At 46.4% G+C, this 17375-nt stretch overlaps 1 protein-coding gene across 1 annotated transcript in view; it reads left to right on the top strand.

The window, feature by feature from the left end:
* The window catches only part of LOC102461827 (disintegrin and metalloproteinase domain-containing protein 10-like), a 34098-nt gene extending 19188 nt beyond the window's left edge, over positions 1 to 14910 (top strand). The window contains exons 8-16 of the mRNA XM_025180195.3: positions 467 to 626; positions 1465 to 1625; positions 3389 to 3560; positions 7252 to 7396; positions 8734 to 8917; positions 10491 to 10590; positions 11448 to 11668; positions 12070 to 12166; positions 14792 to 14910. Coding sequence (XP_025035980.3) covers positions 467 to 626; positions 1465 to 1625; positions 3389 to 3560; positions 7252 to 7396; positions 8734 to 8917; positions 10491 to 10590; positions 11448 to 11668; positions 12070 to 12166; positions 14792 to 14910 — 1359 coding nt within the window. The remainder of the gene's footprint in view (positions 1 to 466; positions 627 to 1464; positions 1626 to 3388; positions 3561 to 7251; positions 7397 to 8733; positions 8918 to 10490; positions 10591 to 11447; positions 11669 to 12069; positions 12167 to 14791) is intronic.
* Positions 14911 to 17375: the final 2465 nt, after the last annotated feature.

Below are 17375 nucleotides of genomic sequence, written 5' to 3'. Positions count from 1 at the left end.
TCCAATGCCAGCACAGATGGATTTCAGATTGAATTTTCTAGTGGGCAGCTTCCTGCTGCAGAGTGAACAAAAACTAGCATGAGGTGATTTGAAGGAAACAGGATGGATCGGGGCAGTGTTCCCTGTAAGCTGTGCGCTTGTTCAGGAGAAATTTAAATGCGGCCGGCTAATTAGCAGAGTGCCAACAACTAGGGTTTTTTGTTTCTCCTGGTGGTGCACATTGAAACATGCCTTGGTGCCCATAAAATTATTCTGCACATGGATGGGAAAAGTCTGCACATAGATGGAAAAGATCAGAATGAGGGTCCTTCACTCTCAGGTTGCTCATTCAAAACTAATTTAGGGTGGCAGTGATTACATTTTTCATTGGGTGGCCTCTATGAAAGGAGACTGTAGAAACAATCACCCCTGCTCTGCATCACAGGCAGTAACTGCCTGGCTCGCTCGTGTTGTGTCTACTCTGTAGATAATCCAGGAAGACGATCCTTCTGACTCACCTTTCATCAGCCCCGAAATGCTGCTGTTGCTGCACTCCGAGTCCAACTGGGCCACCTATTGCCTCTCCTACCTCTTCACTGACAGGGATTACAGTGGAGTTCTTGGGATTGCTTTTAATGGACAAGCCGGTAGGAAAGAGCTTTTAGGTTATTTGTATTAAGTTTTGTCCAATGGTAAGTGGTGGTCATTATGACTATCTACACTGACATTTTTTTCCACAGAAGATATGCAAATGAAGCTCTCATTTGCATATCTTCTGCCAATCCTTTTTGCGGAAGAGGATTTGCTAATAAAAAGCCCTGTGTAGGTGGGGCCATTTGTCGGAAAAAAACCCATTTTCGCAAGATCCCTTACTCCACAAAAAATGAGATTTACAGGATCTTGCAAAAAAGGGGGCAGTGTCGACATAGCCTTCGTGTTGCCAGGTGGTGATGTTATACATAGTCTTGCCTGGTTACAGAAATGTGGTGTTTGGTTTTGTGATATATTTGAATGTGGGAAAGCTGTTGCAAATAGCAAGAGAATTTCCTTTCTGAGTGTTTCAAACAAGAGTTGATTTTTGGGGCCGACTTGCTTGGGGCACTGTAGTTTGGGCAGGAAATTCTATCAGAAGCATTTCTGTGTGCTGTTTGTGACCACCTCTGTTCAAGGACAGGTGTCATAAATGGCACTTGGTAAGCACATGTCCTCTGCATCACTGAGTTCTCTCTTATAGGAAACCGAAAACCACTACTGCTGTTAGTATTAATGTAGTGCCTAAAAGCCCCACACATGAACATGAGCTAGATCAACGTACTCAGACTTGATCTTCTGCACCATCCCCCAGGCCCAGTGCTGTCCCTGGTCCAAGAGCTAAACACCTGCTTGAAATCCGACAGAGATTCAGGTGCTTCTGATTCAGGTGTTTTGCTCCCTGATTTTCCAGCTTGCATCCCCGAGAACCTCTGTTTTTCTTGTCTGTGTCAGGTGACTTGGGGGGAATATGTTCCAAGCACCGGAAATTCCAGGACAAGGAGCTTTCTCTCAACACCGGCTTGATCACACTGCAGACATATGGCCAATATTTGCCTCCTAGGCTTCTCCATATCACTCTGGCCCATGAACTTGGCCACAGCCTGGGCGCTCCGGTGAGTACAGCACCTGCATTACCCATTGGGAGTGACACTAAAAAGAAGAGCCGAACAGATGCTTGGTGGAGAAAACTGCAATAAATACATTGTATTTCCCAGGGATCGCAAAGCACTTTACAGATACAGGTCAACATCATTACCCGCTTTCTACAGGAAGGGAAACTGAGGCACAGAGCAGCTGCAAGCTCACTCAGGGATTCTGACCTGATGTGTGTGGTGGGGGTGGGGGTGGGGGTACTATCCAGAACCTTTTCTACTGGCTCACTCATTTCCCACAGGGCTGTTCCAAAATCCTATAGAGTCACTGGGTAGTTTTGGATCAGGCCCTAAATCAGGATACACCTTAGTTTTGGAAGTGTGTCTGAAAAAAACGCTGGGCTCTGAGCATCCTGAAACCTTGCAGTCTGGGCTTATTGCCTAGTTTTTTCAAACTCTTGCTTCGAGGAATCTGGATGCAATGCCAAATGGCCAGTGTTCAAATGCTTAGCACACCTCCAGGACGGGGTGTGGTTGGTGCTCTGTTCATTACATGCATATCAATGGATTGGTTTGTATTGCTATCAGATTGCTGTGGAATGAATGTGTTGGCTTGCGTGGTTTGTGATAGTTCTTAGGCATGTGTAAGAAACATGGAGTTTACACTGATGGATTTGCTGGGTTACTAGCTTGTGCCTATGTTTGGCAAAGCTAGGGTAGGTTTAAGCTATGCTTGTGTGGCTGCCTGTGGAGGCATTCAGAATAACTGAGTTCCAGATGCTGCCTTAATGATTTTACCCCATGGTTTAAATAACTAGCTCCCCTGAAGCAGAATTCAAGTCCCAGCACTGTAGACTCAGATTCCATGAGACAGATACGTTGACTTGCTGTGCTCTGCTGAGCTGTTCTTCCAGCTAAAATCCAAGCTCTTGCCTTGATCTCATGGAGTTTTTTGCATTCGCTGGGTCAGGATCTTCCTTGAGCATTTGTCCTCCCTCAGACCCCTCACTGATCCCTGACGTGCTGGAAAAGTTGACTGAAAAGAGCAACAGTTTGCAAATATCAATGATGGCAGTGGGTGGATGATGAAATTAGACAGTGTTGGGCTGCTGTGTTCTGCCCTAGCGGTGGCTGCATTTGGTGGAGTGAAGTAGTTCCTGTGCCGTTGGTTTATTATTGTAGCAGTGGTGATTATTCATTATACAACATATTATATAATATATTGTTAATATGCACGATAATTACATTAACAACAACAACACAGGGCCCAACTGAGATTAGAGCCCGGTTGGGTTAGGTGCTGAATATACCTACAGTCTAAGAATTTGCCTATCTCGGGATTTTATTCCAAGCATCTTCCACGTCAAATCAATAGCAACAGTCAAGTGCCTAGCAGACTTTGCAGAGTCTGGGGCATTTCTCCCTTTTAGGGTCATAACTCAGGGGTCTTGGGAGTGTTTTCTTGGGTTTTAGTAAATAATGGACAAGCTAAAGGGGGGGAAACTGAGGCACGAAGTGGGGAAGGGACTTGTCCAAGGTCACCTACCAGGTGTGAGCAGAGCCAGAACTGGAACCCAGGGCTAGGGTACTAGATGACACTGACTCGCCATATAAAGTCTGTGAAACAATTTGAGATGGGTCTATTACATATTAATTTCAGCAAAGGATTGTCCTGTATATTAACATATGGGCTGCCAAGGATTCTAACCTTGTATTTGTCTTCAGCCAATAGAAGCGGCTCAATCTCTGTTCCCGTATTCAAAGGGGCTGATCTTTTGTTTCAGCATGATGAGACTGAAGCATGTGCCCGTTTCAGCTTCGACACCACCTATGGGAATTACCTGATGTTCAGCCGCGCCACGGATGGACAGCAATACAACAACGACAAATTCTCCCCATGCAGCATTGAACACATTGGGAACATTCTGAGCACCAAGGAGGACCGGTGCTTTGTAGGCAAGACCCACTCGCCGTGTTTACAGTCTGCCCTTATTTTGCAAATAACTCACTGGTTCTTTGCACAGAGCGAAGCTAGCTCTTACTCTAGGGAGCAATTTATAATAAAGGGGTAGGTTTTGCTTCACCAGAGTTGGAGGCAGGTTTCACAGGTGGCACATTATTTGCAAAAACTGGAATTAGTTATCCTGGAGACGGACATAGATATCACAGCTATGGTGGGTGGGGAGTTCATGAATAGAATTGAATCGAATAGAATCATACATGTGTATGGAAGGGACAGAAGAAGACAGGTGTGCATAAGGATAAATAGATTCAGAGAAGACTTGAGTTATTTAAAATTAGGAAGGGTCCAGTGACAATTGTTTAGCTTCTCTTTTTAGCAGGAATAAGGGGTTATTCTGTGAAACTGACAGCTGGTAAATTCACAACAAACCCAAGAAAAGATTCCCTCTGACACACAATAAATAGTAGCGGGGTCTGTTGTACACAAAAAGATTTTAAAAGCACACAAAAAACTAGATTTCACAGCTTGTGGCGCATGTTTCATGGTTGCAAATTTCGCAAGACCCTAAGAGGGGACACAGGGGCCAACTAACAGAGGGATAGCTGTGTTAGTCTGGATCTGCAAAAGTGACAAGGAGTCCTGTAGCACCTTATAGACTAACAGATGTATTGGAGCATAAGCTTTCGTGGGCAAAGACCCACTTTGTCAGATGCATCTGACGAAGTGGGTTTTTGCCCACGAAAGCTTATGCTCCAATACATCTGTTAGTCTAAAAGGTGCTACAGGACTCCTTGTTGCTTTTGCAGGGGCCATCTAAGAAATTCTGCTCTTCCCCCAGACATACACATTGGCTATGTCTACACTGCAGTCTTCTCGTGCAAAAACTGTTTTGCGCAAGAGTTCTTGTGCAGAAGATCTTCCACAAGAGCGCATCCACACTGCCATGTGCTTTTGTGCAAGAGATGTGCTTTTGCGCAAGAGTGTCCATGTCAGTGTGGACACTGTCTTGCACAAGAAAGCTCTGATGGCCATTTTAGCCATAGGGGTTTCTTACGCAAGAAAATCATGTTGCCTGTCTACACTGCCTTCTTGTGGAAGACCTCTTGCACAAGAGGGCTTATTCCTCATGGGGAAAGGAATAACTCTTCCGGAAGAAGCCCTGTTTTCCGACGCGTTACTGTAAATTTATTTGCGCAAGAACATGCGTGCAGTGTACACACCCAGCAAGTTTTTGAGCAAGAACAGTTGTTCTTGCGCAAAAAGCCTGCAGTGTAGACATAGCCATCATCTTTAAGGCATTGTAATGGGACATCTGCCCCGCATGGGCTCTTCCAGGTGTTACACCCAGCCCTGGAGCTGTGGGGTACACAGCTGAGGCAATTAGCAGCCAATCACGGCTCAGCTAAGGTAGAATAAATAGGGACTCCTGGAGTGGCAGGGAAGAAACTCTTCCTCCAGCTGTGAAGCAGGAGGGACCTGGCTGCCTGGAAGGCTACAGAGGGTACCAAGATGGAGACAGAGCTGGGGAGTTCTGGCCCAACCCCACTCCTAGGCTGAAGGCCTGATATAGAGGTAACTGACTCTGTGGACATGGGGAAGTCAGTGGATGTGATATACCTTGACTTTAGCAAGGCTTTTGATACAGTCTTCCACAATATTCTTGCCAGCAAGTTAAGAGAGTATGGATTGGATAAATGGACTGTCAGATGGATAGAAAGCTGGCTCGACTGTTGGGCCCAACGGGTAGTGATCAACGGCTCGATGTCAGGTTGGCCGTCGGTTTCTAGCGGAGTGCCCCAAGGATCTGTTCTAGGACCAGTTTTGTTCAACATTTTTATTAATGACCTGGATGAGAGGATGCACCCTCAGCAAGTTTGCGAAAGATACTAAACTAGGGGAGAGGTAGATACGCTGAAGGGCAGGGAGAGAGTCCTGAGTGACCTAGACAAATTAGAGGACTGGGCCAAAAGAAATCTGATCGGTTCAACAAAGACAAGTGTAGAGTTCTGCACTTGGGACAGAAGAATCCCAAGCATTGTTACAGGCTGGGGACCGACAGACTAAATAGCAGTTCTGCAGAAAAGGACCTGGGGATTACAGTGGATGAGAAGCTGGATATGAGTCAACAGTGTGCCCTTGTAGCCAAGAAGGCTAGTGGCGCATTAGGAAGAGCATTGCCAGCAGATCGAGAGAAGTGATTATTCCCCTTTATACTGCTCTGGTGAAGCTACACCTGGAGCATTGTGTCCAGTTCTGGGCCCCCCACTATAGAAAGGATGTGGACACATTGAGGCTGTGACTAGACTGCATCCCTTTTTCGTAAAAGGGATGCAAATTAGATGTATCGCAATTGCTAATGAAGCAGGGATTTAAATCTCCCCCACTTCATTAGCATAAAAATGGCTGCCGCTTTTTTTTTTGGCACAGAGCTTTGCTGGAAAAAAGTGCCAGTCTAGACGCGGATCTTTCGGAAAATAAAGCCTCTTCCGAAAGATCCCTTATCCCTCTTAAAATAAGGGATCCTTCGGAAAAGGCTTTATTTTCCGAAAGATCCGCGTCTAGACTGGCGCTTTTTTCCGGCAAAGCTCTGTGCCGAAAAAAAGTGGCAGCCATTTTTATGCTAATGAAGTGGGGGAGATTTAAATCCCCACTTCATTAGCAATTGCGATACGTCTAATTTGCATCTCTTTTACGAAAAAGGGATGCAATCTAGACGTAGCCTGAGAGGGTCCAGCAGAGGGCAACCAAATTGATTAGGGGGCTCAAGCACATGACCTATGAGGAGAGACTGAGGGATTTGGGTTTGTTTAGTCTGCAGAAGAGAAGAGTGAGGGGGGATTTGAAAGCAGCCTTCAACTTCTTGAAGGGGGGTTCCAAAGAGGATGAAGAGAGATTGTTCTCAGTAGTGACCGATGGCTTTAGTAACAAGGAGCAATGGTCTCAAGTTACAATGGGAAAGGTCCAGGTTGGACATTAGAAAAAACTATTTCACTAGGAGGGTGGTGAAGCACTGGAACAGGTTCCCTAGGGAGGTGGTGGAATCTCCATCCCTAGAGGTTTTTAAGTCTTGGCTTGACAGATCCCTGGCTGGGTTGATTGAGTTGGGGTTGGTCCTGCGTTGGGCAGGGGGCTGGACTTGATGACTCCTGAGGTCTCTTCCAGCCCTAGGATTCTATGAGGGGCACTAGAGCTCCAAGGAGGCAGCAGGTCCACACTCCCTTCCTATGAGGTGGGGCTATTTCAGAGTGCAGTTTGCCCTGGGGATGGGGCTAGAGGACGACTGGCAGTGGGTCACCGGGGCAAAGTGGGTGTAGGGGTTGGGGTTCCGTAGGAGGGAAGGACCCAGAGTGCAGGGGCACTGCCACTGAGCAGCACCATGCCCGATGGGTGTTGTGGGCCGGGAGGGGGACAGGGCCTGCAGGAACTCAGAAGACCAATAACTGAGGGCGGGACACCAGTCAGCAAGGGGCGCTCTGAGGCGGAAGAGCTAATTCTCAAGGAGACAAGCAGGAGTCACGCCCTCGTTACAGGCCTTATTGGATATTGTCACCACGCATCAGGGGGCTGGCACTGCTAGACTAGCTGGTCCAAGGAGCTGACTTGGTACGACTGCGTACAGAGGCAGCCGTCTCCACAACTGTTTCCCTTTCTCAACTTTCTACCTGTTTTGCTCCTCCCTGGCAGAAACTGAGCGCCCCGTCTGTGGGAATCAACTCGTAGATCCAGGGGAGGAGTGTGATGTGGGGGACAGTTACTCTGATCCTTGCTGCTACGCTGCCAACGAGCCCAGTGGCATCCGGTGTAGGCTAAAGCCAGGAAAGCAGTGCAGGTAGGTGTCTGCTGTAGGGTTCTCCTCCTTTCCAGACGACTGGAGCCCTTCCAGGAGTCTGATTTGCCTGGCATTCTCCCCCCCCCCCCCCCCCTTCCACCTCACTTAAACTACTTGCTTACAAAATCTGACACAAATAGACAAGTCTCACAGCCACCGAAGGACTAAACAATTGCCAACTGTCTCATTTTCACTGCATGATTATAAAATAAATCAACTGTAATATAAATATTGTACTTACCTCAGTGAAAGGCAGGTAGAGCAGTATAAATGAGTCGTCATAGGATATTTTAGTTTGTATAGACTTTGTTAGTGCTGTAGCCTGTTATAAAACTAAGTAAACATCTACGTAAGCTGACGGACTCCCTCCCACCCAGGAAGACCCCTGCATACTCCTAGGAGCACCCCTACCACTGGCTGAGAACCACTGTACAGCGTGTGATCGATTGTTCTTTCTCCTCCCACGCAGACTCTGCAGGGAGCATTTGTTACAGTCATTCAAAAAATCCTTCCCCCCCACCCCATGGCAGTTGGCTGGAAATGCCACAGGTCACTTAAAAGGTGTGTTTTGAGGGGGTGGTCTTGCCCTCACTGGGCGCTGCAGGGAACCAGCTAGGTTAGTTACCAGAAGCATCCAAGAGGCAGCATGAATCTGACCCTTTGTTGGGATCTGACCCTGTGATTCTGCACAGCGTCTAGGCATTTTCAAACCCGTCAAGGAGGCCGCCTCACCCGGCAGAGCGCAGATGACTTCTCCCAAATGCCGTTCACTAGCAGTAACACACTAGTTCAGAAACCCCTCAGCGTTCCAGTTGCGAATGTGTCTCTCCCAGCCCTAGGATTCTGTGAACACCTACTGAAATCCATTTAGGTGCCTAAATACTTTGGAGGGTTTGGGTTGAAGCACCCTGATAGCGGGTCAGTAGTACTACTGGGTAGAGAATCCAAGAGTGCTGACAGCCCCACTCCGCCTCCCCCCGCTCTAACCATTAGTCTCCACTCCTCTTGCAAAACTGGGACTAGAACCCATCAGTCCTGGTTCCTAAGTTGCCCCTTCTCTAACTACTAGGTGTGACTCCCTTTGCAGCACTGGGCATTGCATCCTACGGTCCTGCTTTCCAGTGCCCCGAACTCAAACCACCAGGAAAATGTCACCTCTGCTAACCAAACCAAACCCACCTGGGGAAAATAGGAAGGGGAATGGCAGTTGTAAGGGTCTTGAGCACAGGCCAAAGCCAGGCAGACTTGGGAGCTGGGGTCGCGCTGTCATTATTCCACTCAAGTAACGTTGCTGGTCACTTGTGTATTTTCCTATCTCCCATTTCTTGCTCTTCCAGCTCAAGCCAGGGCCTCTGCTGCAGCCAGGACTGCATCTATAAACCCCACGGGGAGCTGTGCCAAGAGGAGACAGCCTGCACCTTTGAGAGCACCTGTTCTGGACTGGCAGCTGAATGCTCTGCGCCCCTTCCCAAAGCCAATTACACTCTCTGCAGCATGGGGACCCAGATCTGCTTAAATGGGGTTAGTCCACAGAGCCGACTAGAGCACTTCTGGGGCCAGATGCAGCTGGAGAAACTAAGAGCTGGAAAAGACCCAGGGTGATGCCTGGGCTTACTGTGTGATAGAGGCTGTGAGTTCGTCAGGGGCATTTTTAGTCAAAGTTGTGGACAGGCAATAAACAAAACCGCACAGCTCCTGACCTCTCCATGACTTAAGGCTCTGTCTATACTGCTTCCTTCTTGCACAAAAGCCTATGCAAATGAAGTGCAGATTAGCATATTGCCATGTTTCACTTACATAATTAGGGGCCATTTTTGCATAAGAGGGGTTTTTTGTGCAAAAAGGAGCCTCCTTTGCGCAAAAGCCTCTTGAGCAAAAACAGAGCCTAATTAATTATGCAAATGAAGTGTGGCAATATACTAATCCATCTTTCATTTGCATAGGCTTTTGCACAAGAAGGAAGCAGTATAGACATAGCCCCATAAATACCTTTGACTAGCTCTTGAGGGGAGGTTGCTGCTGTAGGGGGGGCAGTGGGGAGGCTGCTATGGGGTGGGCAGCTGTGGCACCAGCTACCAGGAGCCACCCAAGCAGCAGCTGCTCCAACTGCCCCAGGGAACTCTGCCTGAGCCGCCGTCAGTGCAGCTGGCTGCAGTGCACCCGAGTGGCTAGCTGCAGAGTTGCTCCAGCAGCGGCCAGTGTGGTGAGCCCTGGAGCCAGCCCCGGGGTCAGCCACACTGGCCCTTGCAGAAGTCATGGAAAGTCACGGAGCCTGGGTCTTCAGCAACCTCTGACAGAAACAGAGCCCTCTGCATGACTGACAAGCCTCAGTCCTTTCGTCCTTTCGTGCAGTCCTCAGTCCTTTCGTGCAGTCCTCTAATCATCCACAGGTCAGGTCCAGCACAGGCAGCAGGAATGCCAGCTTCCCCTATGTAAGGCTCAATTAGTCTGCGGAACCTTCTGCCACAAGAGATTCCTGAGGCTGAGTTCATCAACAGTCCCAAAGGTGGGACTGAAATTTTAAATAGCAGGAATTTCCAGAGCTACTGGACCTTGGGTGGGAATTAAACCATCCTGCATAAGGACATAAATCAACCTTCTAATTACTGAGAGTGAGGAACCAACATTTCCGTTGAGCAGGTTTTGCCAAAGTGCTTGCTGCTGGGTTTCGTGCACCTTCCTCTGACGTAGCTAGCTCTGGTCCCTGCTATAGAAAAGCCGCTGGGCTAAATGCACCCCATGTCTCATTCTGGCCAACCATTCCTATATAAATATCTCATGGATTGCTCTGCAGCTGGGGAGACCCTGCTTGTTCTGTGATGAAGAGAGGAATCCAAGCAACCAGCATCTTCCACTAGAAATTAGATCTAATTGGACTGGACTGGGGGAAATATCTGTTTTCCCCCCCTCATTAAATGGAACCAATATTTGCATGAAAAGCTCCAATTTGACAAATACCTGCTGGCCCAGACCCTCAGTGGTCCTGCTGAATTCCCATTCTTGATCCCTCTGCTCTGGACAAATCCCTCACGCTGGTAACCTCCCCCCACTGCAGAAATCCCATCACTTATTCCTTTCCTTGTATGATACATAGCTCTGCCTCGGATCACTCTGTGTCAAGCACGGCTTGGAGCAGTGCGACTGCCTCAGCACGTCTCTGCGGACAAAATGTCATCTCTGCTGCCAGCAGCTAGGTACGTGATTCTGTCTGGCCTCCCCAAGAGCCCTGGTGTGGCTTTTTCCAAGGGAAAGGAGCAGCCACCTGGGGCCGGGGAAGGACAAGGGCTGGGGGTGAAGTGTTCACCTCTATGCCACCAATGCACTGTAAAAGCCAGCAGCTCAGGGGAATGTCTTTGAGGATGCCCTGACCCAGTGACCTTTGCTGGCCGTAGCATGGCCCAAGAGGTTAAAAAAAATAGAAACCATAAAGCTTCCTTTTTTAATAGGATTACGGTTAGAATCATAGAACCCCAGGGCTGGAAGAGACCTCAGGAGTCATCAAGTCCAGCCCCCTGCCCAAAGCAGGACCAAGCCCAATTAAATCATCCCAGCCAGGGCTTGGTCAAGCCGGGACTTAAAAACATCTAGGGATGGAGATTCCACCACCTCCCTAGGGAACCCATCCCAGTGCTTCATCACCATCCTGGTGAAATAGTTTTTCCTAATATCCAACTTAGACCTCCCCCCACTGTAACTTGAGACAATTGCTCCTTCCTTGTTCTGCCATCTGTCACTACTGAGAACAGCCTGGCTCCATCTTCTCTGGAACCTCCCTTCAGATAGTTGAAGGTTGCTATCAAATCCCCCCTCACTCTTCTCTTCTGCAGCCTAAATCCCTCAGTCTCTCCTCGTAAGTCATGTGCTCCAGCCCCCAAGTCATTTTGGTGCCTCCGCTGGACCCTCTCCAATGTATCCACATCCTAGGTTCTCCAGGGTGCTCAGTGATCTATTTACATACAGCATGGACAGCTCTGGTGCACTGGTGTATGGCAGAATGGCCCTTGTATCCATGCTAAACCCTAAAGCTGTACCTTTCAAATCACCGCTCTAGGCCAGCCGGACACATGTGCCAGTACATCCTCTGCACTGATGGAGCATTATTTCAATGGCATGCTGATCCCACTGACCCCAGGCACTCCCTGCAAGGACAAGAGGGGCTACTGCGATAAGTTTCACGTCTGTCGGCTTCTGGATGAAGATGGACCGATAGCCAGGGTGAAGAACTCCATCTTGGGTTTCACTGAGCTGGAAGACGTATCAACCTGGATGAAGGTAAGCAGCTGCCTGAGAGTTTTGTTTTTCCTGGTCTCTTCCCCCTACTCCCAGAGAGAATAAGGCCCAGATTTTCAGTGAGAGTCAGGCCTAGGTCTGTGAATCTACAAGTCTGGGGGAGTGAGTGGTGAATACAAGGGGCTTGAGATCTGAGATTCCTATTGCTGGCTGACATGCCATCTTGCACAAGTCATGTGCATCTCCTCGGTCCCACACCCATTAAAAGGTGGTAACATCCTCCCGCACAAGAGTGAAGAATTGCTTGGGAATAACTTGGGTAAAAGCATGTCACTGTGGAAATGAATATGGGGGATATACCCTCAGGGCTTGGTTTTCAGAGCTCGTTGGCGCTTTCTGGGGTGCCAGGTGCGATAGGATTCTGCTCTGGTTTCATCCCTCAGAGACACTGGTGGGCCGTGCTCTTGATGATCCTGACTTTGCCAGCTGTGATGGCCATCACCATCTTCCTCTTTGGAAAGACGCTTGACAGTACAACAGGCAAGTCCCTGCTTTAAGCAACTCCTGTCCAGTCCAGTCCAGTCCAGTCCTTGCTTTCACAAGCAGCAGAAATGGCTCATTGTCAGCCATTGCTGTCCCCGAAAAGGTCAGGAGAAATACTGCCTCACATAGCTGGTACCTTCTGTTCAACTGACACCAATGTGAAAACAATTGTTGCCGGGCTATGCACACAACCAAGCACCACCAGAGGAGCCATGGGTAACTTTGATTTTTAAAAGTTCCCAATTAATATTAACGCTAAGGCTGCAATAAACCAAACTTAGTTGTCAGGTTTGAGCCTATAGGTCAGGTAAAGACAATGTAGTTTTGTAGAGTGAATGTCTCTTTGATGGAACCAAACTTCATTTAAAAGATGACAACAACATTAAGCAAACAGGTGTCCATTTATGTAGGTACTACTGTTCTGCTTATGTTCAAAGACAGAATGGTGTGTCCCAGTTCTGACTGAGCTTAGAAATCATAGAGCAGATGCTATGAGGAGGTCACCTACAATGGCATATTGCCCATCTGCAACAAATGTTAGAAAGTATTTCCAACAGCTGGAGATAGGACACTAGACGGGAGACTCTGCTACTACAGAGAATTTTTTCCCAGGTATCTGGCTATTCGATCTCTCGCATATACGCTGGATTATTGATTGCCATATTTGGGGCCACAAAGGAATTTTCCTCCGATCAGACAAGCAGAGGTCCTGGGGTATTCTGGCACATTTCACTTTGCAGAATACAGCAGAGAATCTGTTAAGAGGACTCAGATAAAGTCTCTACAAGTTCATCAAATATCAGATAATCCAGGGCCTTAATAAATGTGCTAAAAGCAGCATAGAACTTTTATGTAATTGTTCACAAGTGGATAGCTCAGCTGCCCAGGCACTTACAGTTGTTTCTGTGCAAGAAGTTCATAGTGTGAACTCCATTCTTTATGGCAATACTGAGTCAGAACAATGGCTCATCTAGTCCCGCATCCTGTCTTCTGACAGTGGACAAGAAAAGCCATCACACAAGATGCTCCTCCAGAGCAGAAGCAAACTAAGCCTCTTGTGGGTTTACCCCGAAGCAGTAGAGAGGGGCTCAGAAAAGAACATAAAAACAGCCATATTGAGTCAGTCCATCTAGCCCAGTATTGTTTTCTGACAGTAGCCAATACTAGGTGCCCCAGAGGGAATGAGCAGAATAGATAATCAGGTGATCCACCCCTTTCAGGTGCCCATTCCCAGCTTCTGACAAACCTCTCCTAGGGTCACCATCCCTGTCCATCCTAGCTAATAGCTATTGATGGACCTATCCTCCATGAATGTATCTAGTTCTTTTTTGAACCCTGGTCCTGGTCTTCACAACATCATCTGGCAAGGAGTTCCACAGGTTGTGCATTGTGTGAAGAAATACTTTTTTGTTTTAAACTTGTTACCTACTGACTTCATTTGATGACCCCTAGTTCTTGTATTATGGGAACAGGTAAATAACTTTTCCTTATTTACTTCTTCCACACTAGTTATGATTTTTGACCTCTATCATATACACCTTTATTCAGCTAATCTAAGCTTAAAAGTCCCAGGTCTTCTTAATTTCTGCTGCCATGGCAGCTGTTACATTCCCTTAATCATTTTTGTTGCTATTTCCTGAACTTTTTCCAGTGCCAAGACACCTTTTTTGGGATAAGGTGACCATATCTGCATTACAGATGTTAAAATGCAATTATCTGGGTAATCGTATAGTTGATACAATTTGAGCCTGGCGAGTTCTTGTATATTTCAAAAGCAGAAGCGTCAGCAGCTGTTTCCCCACTATACCTCTGCCTTCCCTGCTTCCCCATGGATATTGCGCTTCTCCCCTCCCCTGCTGCCTCTCTCTGATAAAGGCTACTCAACTATCCAATAAGCAAATGCTTATCAGATAGTCAACTAGTCACTAACATCCCTAATCTGCATGTAGTATTCAAGATGTGGGCAAACCATGGATTTATATAGAGGCAATAAGATGAGGTCTGTCTTATTCTGTCCCTTTCTTAAAAATTCTTAACATTATTTGCTTTTTGACTGCTGCTGCACATTAAGTGGATGTTTTCAGAGAACTATCCACAATGACTCCAAGATCTCTCTTGAGTTGTAACAGCTAATCTAGTCTGTCATTTTGTACATATAGTTGAAATTACTTTGCATTTATCAACATTAAAAATTCATCTGCCATTTTGTTGCCCAATCACCTAGTTTTGTGAGATCCTGTGGAAGCTCTTAAATCCAATCTGGACTGAACTATCTTGAGCAGTTTTAGATCATCTGCAAATTGTCACCTCACTGTTTATCCCTTTCTCCAGATCATTTATGAATACGTTGAATAGAATTGGTCCAAGTGCAGACCTCTGTGGGACACCTCTCCCCATTCTAAAAACTGAACCTTGCTCCTAATATCTTATTAGCAGGATTCAGAATGTAGATATAAATCCAAGTTTTCACCACTCCTTGCTTTTGGCCATAGGCCATGTGTCAACAGGGGAAATTGTAGATGTTAATTCATCAATGGTATTACCCCTTGGTTACCTAACAATAGGCAAGCTGCTCTACAAGAATCATCAGTGACAGGTTTTGCACTTTTATCTTTTATATAGAAGAGAAAAATTTGAAGTACACGGTCAGTGAGCAACCTGAGAACAGGCAAACAATATACTGGGAGCATGAGGAGCACTACCTTGAAATGATCCACCAGGAATATGAGACCATAATATAGCAAAAGCATGTCATCCTGAACCAGATTTGCTCTTAAAGGGGAATCACCATCCAGAACATGAGCATCACATTTGAGCAGCTTTTCCCAAAGAACTCAGCTCCCATTTAGGCATCTAAAAGAAGTGATGAGCATGGTTGAAAAATATGAACATCCAGCAGCTGCTGCTGAAAATTCAGTAGCCCCAGTCAGGACTCCTAGATCTACTTCTAGCTACTGGAACGAGGTGCTTTATGCATAAAGATATTTCTTGTTCTGTCACTGACTTGCTGAGGTACCTTTGCCAAGTCCCTTCACCTGTCTGTGATTCTTCTTTCTGCCTGCTTCAAAGATATGGGGAGAGCTAATGCATTTATAGATCCGTTATTAGAAAGCAATGGACAATGTAAAGCATTTACAGATCAGGTATTAGAAGCAACAGACAAAAGATGTGAAACATTTGCTGCTGCTTTTACTGGGGCAAATACACAAAATGATTTATCACATTTTCAGATAAAGAATTTCACATTAACTATATTGTGACAGTTCCCTAAGCTTTATGAAAATTGGCTTATAAACATAAATATGCATATTTTGAAGATGCTTCAGACAATACCTCATCTATCACTTTTCACGTTAATCTGCTCTATATATTTTTGTGCATGTATCACTCTTGTATGTGAAGTTAGAAATATGAAGTGATAATCTGTTTCTAGTTTTAAATGTGCTAGTGAGAGCCGTTGTTGGTACCCCAAAAGCCAAATGGCTTGGTGATCAACTCAACTTGTAAACAGCCTTGTTTGTCCTGTAAGTCCAGACATGTTGATCTAGAAAGACATGTCACCATACCACCTGATACTGGAACCCAGAGGCTCTTACAGTAGCCATTAGGTGCTACTGTAATAAAATGAACAATAATTGCAGAGCCTGTATGGTAACACAAACCGAGATGCAAAGGGAATTGAGTCTTTTATTGGAGCCTTTGCATGGTTGAGCTGCCTTCTAGTGGTGTGTATTACATCTCATCCCAGAGACAGTAGTATAGAGGTAACAGCTCAAGATAACATCCAAGTTTTTCCATGGGAAGGGGGTGCCATACAAAAGACTCTCCCGAGTGAGAATCTATTAGCCTGTCTTCAGCTGGCTTTTGAAACTGCCTGGCACTCCCTAAGAGGATACAAAGAACTTTGTAGAGCTGGAGGCCAGTCAGAGTAAAAGATTTTGACTCTGATTTGAAGCCAATATCAAATAAAAATTGCTGTTTAGGATCAGAATGTGTATGTAACAAGTTTCTTACTGAATAAGAATTAGCTATGAGTTTTCTATTCATTTTAATTTAGTAACTTACTTTGATCTGTTTTCACTTACAACCACTTAAATCCTACTTTTCTGTATTTAATAAAGACACTTGTTTACCATCAGGCCCAGTGTAAATAATTGTTACAGGAGAGAGGACTGTGCATATCTCTTTCAGTGATAAAGGGAGCTTACCTTATGATCTTTTCCCATATAAAAGTTTTACACAGAGAAAGACAGATTTGGAGGTTTTCAGTTTCCTGAGTGCTGAGCCCACAGAACTGCATCCTCCCAGAGTGGAAATAGTTCAGGAACTGCATTGCTCTGCAGGGAGGTGGCCACCCTAAGTTTGTGCCCTGCCTGGGGGAGAACAGAGGATCTGGCTCAGCAGGACAGGGTGGTGGGGAGCCCGAGAGAGCAAGAAGGCAGGCATCAGTAGCATGATCAGCACACTGAAAATCCCAAGGGGACACCAGCCATACTACAGAGCTATGTCTACACTACAAGGTTTTTGTGCAAAAAACGGCTGAACTTCCACACCTCACAAGTGCTTTTTTGAGCCCTCCCCCCAAAATACAATAAATCGACAGGATAGAGACCTTTTTCTGGGAGAGTTATTCCTCCCCCCACAAAAAATAACTCCTTTTTGCGCTACAGCTCTTGCGCAAAAAGGCATGTGTGGACGTGCCGTAGGGTCATTGTCAATGGCAATCAGAGTTTTCTTGTGCAAGAGTGTCCATGCAGTCTGGACACTCTTGCGCAAAAGCACATCGCTTTTGCAATGCACTTTTGAGGTGTTGATGCACTTTTGCTCAAGAAGTTTTTGCAGAAGATCTCTTCTGCAAAAAGCTTCTTGTGCAAAAACCCTGCAGAGTAGAGAAAGCCCAGGGCTACGTCTACACTGACACCCTTTTCCGGAAATGCTTAAAACAGAACAGGTTTCCGTTATAAGTATTTCTGGAAAAAGAGCGTCTACATTGGCAGGATACTTTTCCGGAAAAGCCCTTTTTCCGGAAAAGCGTCCGTGGCCAATGTAGACGTGCTTTTCCAGAAAAAAGCCCTGATCGTCATTTTTGCGATCGGGGCTTTTTTGTGGAAAACACTACTGTGCTGTCTACACTGGCCCTCTTCCGGAACAGTTTTCCGGAAAAAAAGGCTTTTGCCCGAGCGGGAGCAGCATAGTCTTTCCGGAA

This window comes from Pelodiscus sinensis, chromosome 32 (genome assembly GCF_052426305.1).
Source record: "Pelodiscus sinensis isolate ZL-2025 chromosome 32, ASM5242630v1, whole genome shotgun sequence".
In the NCBI taxonomy this organism is placed as follows: Eukaryota; Metazoa; Chordata; order Testudines; family Trionychidae; genus Pelodiscus; species Pelodiscus sinensis.
Note: the sequence above shows the minus strand (reverse complement) of the source record. Positions and strands in the feature narration are given on the sequence as shown.